The following is a 5,000-nucleotide window of genomic DNA, read 5'->3' on the forward strand; positions in this document are numbered from 1 at the left end:
TTATTACACACGAATAAACGACCATATTTTATTAACCCAATAACTAAATTCTTCACGTTTAGTTGTAACTTATGAATGACAAAAGTAGTGCCGTCACCGTGACCTCAGGTCATCACCATGGATTGACCAATCAGAAGCAGCGCTGTCACCGTGACCTCGGGTCATCGCCATGGATTGACCAATCAGAAGCAGCGCTCGCAGTATCTGACATATGTTAGATACCAAAAATATCTCAAAGTGTTCTCACTCTCATGTGTAATAAAAATAGTTTCCAAACATTAACGGTACAAATATTGTAATTGAAACCACAAAACCATTTCAAGAGGAACCCAGTTAGGGAATTAATAAGAATTGCGACATTGTAAGAGTATGTTCTTACCGCAAAAGATATTGGCTACTGTGTGAGGGTTGGGGGTGGAATGAGCGTTACTAGGGGGATGAAGGACAATATTTAATATCTTATACTTCGTTATCACGACAATCAGCTTGGGTGGGGTGGGAGAACGTATCCAAAGTTGTTTGTTGTTTATGATGCACCATTGCACAGCTCAGTATAGAAACTAAGCTCATTGTAAATTCCTCTTGGAATGTTTATGTTACGTTCTCCATTAGGATTAGCATCTGCAAAAGCCTGCAGACCTTTCTCTACAAGTGCCAATTCTTTAGCAATAAATTTGGTCGTCAGTTTAAGTGGTGCTGGTGGAACTTCCTTTGTTTCATCTGTATACACAGCTAGTTCCTTTTCTAATTCCATCAGCTCCTCGCTGGATAAACTTTCTCTCTGGGACACTAGCGACTCAATCACATCATCCTCTATGACTTCTTCGAACTCTACATCCTTTGCAAGTGTGCAATATCTATCCGAACTTAATGTAGACTTCCTTCTCGAGGAAAACTTGTAATGCCACGGTTACAGTCTTGCTCTATACTTTTCCAAGCACCACACAAAAATGAAAGTTTCACTTCATCTCATGACTCAGCTATTGTATCCACAGCATCCATTCTGTTGAATTTCTTCCAGAAATTTCCAATTGTAAGTTTATCATCCCTGTCACTTACTTTCTTAAGTTGTTTGAAAGTTCTCAATTTAGCTTTTTCCCCTTGGTTGTATTTTGGGGGATATAGTCTACTTTCACATTATCCAAAATGTCGTCTAAGTTTGCTAGATGGCTCGGTGCATCGTCTAAAATAAGCAAAGCTTTGTTGGAAATGTTGTGTCTGGCACTGAACCTTTCTACGGCAGGACAAAAAGCTTTCGTAAACCACTCTTTGAAAAGGGTCTTAGTCATCCATGTCTTATTTTAACGCCAAATCAGAGGTAGATTAAACTTTAACTGACTCATTGAAATCCGTATCTCAGAGGGATTGGAATTCAAAGTGTAGATAAACGTAACTAAATTGTGTTGGTCAGTTTATTCACTCAGTCTACAAATCCATCGCTTATCCGTATTTCTTGTTTGAAGTTGACTACTTCATCAGTGTGCGGGCGGTTTACTCCAGAAAAACAACACTCGAACCAAACATTAAGAATTACGGAAACACTCGCTAATTTACAGTACTCCTATTCTTTACAACAACAAATTTTACAAATCCATGAAAGCTATTTATAGTGGACTGTACTCGCCATAAGTAAGTGCCTTCGTTATAGATACCACATACATATCAACATAGATGTTGTCAGCCTTTCGCCTTACAATCCCCTTGTGATCCCCATTCATGCTGGTTTAATATTTCTTTGATTTTTCTGGAAGAAGACCTGGTTGGTATTTGAAATCAGAACGTGGATCTTTTCTGTTTGAACGGCAGTTTTTTCTAGCGGTGTCATATGAAATTGTCACCCATAATTATGACCCTAGTATCGATCTATTGCATTTCAATCTGTTTTAGGGTTAGGGTTAGGGTTAGGGTTAGGGGTGGGGGAAGGGTATCTTTTTTTTCTTCACAAATGTAAATCAACCCAATCTGTTTCTTAAACGAGGGACATAGTCATACAGCACAGAATGTTTTTTTACCTCAATAGACGTCCGTGATTGATTGAAATTGCAGAAATTGAAGAAAAAAAACAACAAATATCTTACAAACTATAGAATTTTCTCAATAAAGCCAAGAGAAAAAGATGTTTTATAAACACATTCTACCAGTATACGAAGCTTAAAAGTGTTTAGTTACGTGGAAATTATTTTAAAAAACTGCCCTTCAAACCGAAAAGATCCCAGAACGTAAATAAACGTACACTAAATCCCTCAAAATATTTTAACCGACACTTTACAGATTTAGCCGTTCACGTACCACTTAATGATATTCATTTGGTATTTCCTCCAGACGAAACTCAACTCCAGATGATAAATTCGCCAGTTCTAATGTTCAATATGTAAATGAGAACAATCATACGTATGAAGAAATCGATGAAACTATGGTTAGTACTTACTCTCTTCTTCTTTGTCTCTATTTCTCCCTTCTCTTTTCTTCTCTCTTCTTCTCTCTTTCCTCCCCTCTCCTCCTTTCCCTCTTTCCCCTTTTTATTATACATGCCTAATTTATATGTTGATATTTTTTTTACAAGGCGGCGAGCTGGCAGAAACGTTAGCACGCTGGGCGAAATGCGTAGCCGTATTTCGTCTGCCGTTACGTTCTGAGTTCAAATTCCGCCGAGATCGACTTTGCCTTTCATCCTTTCGGGGTCGATAAATTAAGTACCAGTTACGCACTAGGGACGATGTAATCGACTAAATCCGTTTGTCTGTCCTTGTTTGTCCCCTCTGTGTTTAGCCCCTTGTAGGTAGTAAAGAAATATATATGTTGTTATTTTTTGTTTTTTCACAATATAATGGGCGATCTCATTGCACGGCACCTGGGACAAGTCTATTCTACCATAGCCTCCAGTCGACCAAAGACATGTGAGGGAAAATTAGACTGAAACGAGAAGAGCTTCTCTGTTCCTCTTTGTGTTATCACCACTGCGTGGAGGCGCAATGGCCCAGTGGTTAGGGCAGCGGACTCGCGGTCATAGGATCGCGGTTTCGATTCCCAGACCGGGCTTTGTGAGTGTTTATTGAGCGAAAACACCTAAAGCTCCACGAGGCTCCGGCAGGGGATGGTGGTGATCCCTGCTGTACTCTTTCACCACAACTTTCTCTCACCTTTACTTCCTGTTTCTGCTGTACCTGTATTTCAAAGGGCCGGCCTTGTCACTCTCTGTGTCACGCTGAATATCCCCGAGAACTACGTTAAGGGTACACGTGTCTGTGGAGTGCTCAGCCACTTACACGTTAATTTCACGAGCAGGCTGTTCCCTTGATTCGGATCAACCGGAACCCTCGTCGTCGTAACCGACGGAATGCTTCAACTATCACCACTGCATGACTGTTTCGCCCCTTTTGCAGAGGCTGCGCTGTTGCATGTATTCAGACTAGTTGTGACTGTTAAGCGTTTCAGAGAACTGTTAATGGTTTCAGTGAAATTGGTAAAGAAAAAAAATTCGAATTCGAAATGAAGAACTGGATATCTTCAACATTACATCTCACCTTCTCAATGAAGCTCATCTTCTTTCTCCCCGTTATTACTTGATATATATATCAAGAGATGTTCACAGCTTTTCGTTCGCGATAGACATAACGCTAAACATCAAGAAATTGAATTAGAAACGAAAGAACCCCATAAAATCCATGAGCAAATGCGTTCCGGTAGAGGACATCTTATCCTTTGGAAGATAGTGCGTGGTAAGGTGTAGTTTGAGGAACATTTAGCTGCTATAACAATCAGACGGAGCTTCACTTTAAACAATTGGCCTCTGTTTTGTTACATCGGAAAGATAAAATAAAATGTAGACTTAGGTGGGTTTTGAACTCGAAACGTAAAGAAATGTAACAAAATAGTAATAAGCGACCGATTCTACCATCCAGCCATCTACCATGACCTATATATCTTCTTTTTATTTTATTTTAGATATCTTCTTCCTTCTGCAATAGTAAGGAATCGGATAAAAGTACTACAACAACGAACACAAGAAACATTAGTGAGGAATCATATGAAGTCCTAGAAGAAAAATCTTCTCCGCAATATAATAAACTGTTTTTTACGGACTATAATGAAGAACACCAAGTGAACAATGGGAACAGAAATAACATTTATCATATCGTTGAAGACTAAAATCTACTGGTGATAACGATACATTTTATAACTTAATAATTAATCAAAATCTGTTACTAGTAACAATCTGTTACTGTTCGATAACCAAAACCTATGGATAGATGATAACAATGACTTGATGGTTTTCAATATAATATATCACGTGATACCATTATTGGAGTTATCTCACTTCCTTTTCGTTTTTAGATTTTAAAAATGTGAGATTTCTTCCCTGAAGACGGAGGAAATTGATTCCAACGTCAGACGAGACGAGCCCCCGTCTTCAGGAAAGAAATCTTATATTTGAAATGTTGGCAGAAGGGAGATTAAAGATGGATTCCGACGATGAAATCTATTACAATTATTTTGGACCAGCAGCTAAGTTTACGTTGACATCATCTATAGACAGTGTTACGCCCTCTTCTTTGATGGGGCAGTATGAATTCTTTGTACGCCATCTCATAAGAACTGTTACCTCTCTGAGAATCCTGCTCCTATGTATAGTGGCCTTTCTCTCTGGGACAATCTTGCATTATGAGCACGAATTCTTTGAATTTCATGTTGTCAGAAGTACCGAGACATTGAGGCCAATCTTATTTGATTATCTCTTTCTCAATTGATTTCCAGTCTGCTTTATAAAGATTGAAATTGGATAGTTTTTAGGTACTCCCCATAAGCCGATCGTCTTCGGATTTTTTTGGTTTATACTTGGTCAGCACAATTACATTTCATCCGGGACTAGCGTCGGTGTAACTTTCACGTTATGGACGAAATCCACATTGTTTGTGAAACAGAGATCAAGTCTACTATCTGCCTGGTTGGTTAGAGTATTACTTGCTCTATGTTGGCGAGGCTGAGCAGGGATTTCCACC

The 5,000-nt window shown here is 39.0% G+C and overlaps 1 protein-coding gene and 1 long non-coding RNA gene across 3 annotated transcripts in view; one reads left to right on the top strand and one right to left on the bottom strand.

The window, feature by feature from the left end:
- Window positions 1–4,303, top strand: part of LOC115211618 — a 49,413-nt gene extending 45,110 nt beyond the window's left edge. For both annotated transcript variants that reach the window (XM_029780230.2, XM_029780228.2), the window contains exons 4-5: window positions 2,323–2,416; window positions 3,946–4,303. In XM_029780230.2, coding sequence (XP_029636090.1) covers window positions 2,323–2,416; window positions 3,946–4,149 — 298 coding nt within the window. In that variant the 3' untranslated portion in view covers window positions 4,150–4,303. The remainder of the gene's footprint in view (window positions 1–2,322; window positions 2,417–3,945) is intronic.
- Window positions 1–5,000, bottom strand: part of LOC118763583 — a 24,858-nt gene that overhangs the window by 10,566 nt on the left and 9,292 nt on the right. Inside the window, exon 2 of the long non-coding RNA XR_004999333.1 lies at window positions 3,513–3,519. This is a non-coding gene — a long non-coding RNA (uncharacterized LOC118763583). The remainder of the gene's footprint in view (window positions 1–3,512; window positions 3,520–5,000) is intronic.

This window comes from Octopus sinensis, linkage group LG5 (assembly GCF_006345805.1).
Source record: "Octopus sinensis linkage group LG5, ASM634580v1, whole genome shotgun sequence".
In the NCBI taxonomy this organism is placed as follows: domain Eukaryota; kingdom Metazoa; phylum Mollusca; class Cephalopoda; order Octopoda; family Octopodidae; genus Octopus; species Octopus sinensis.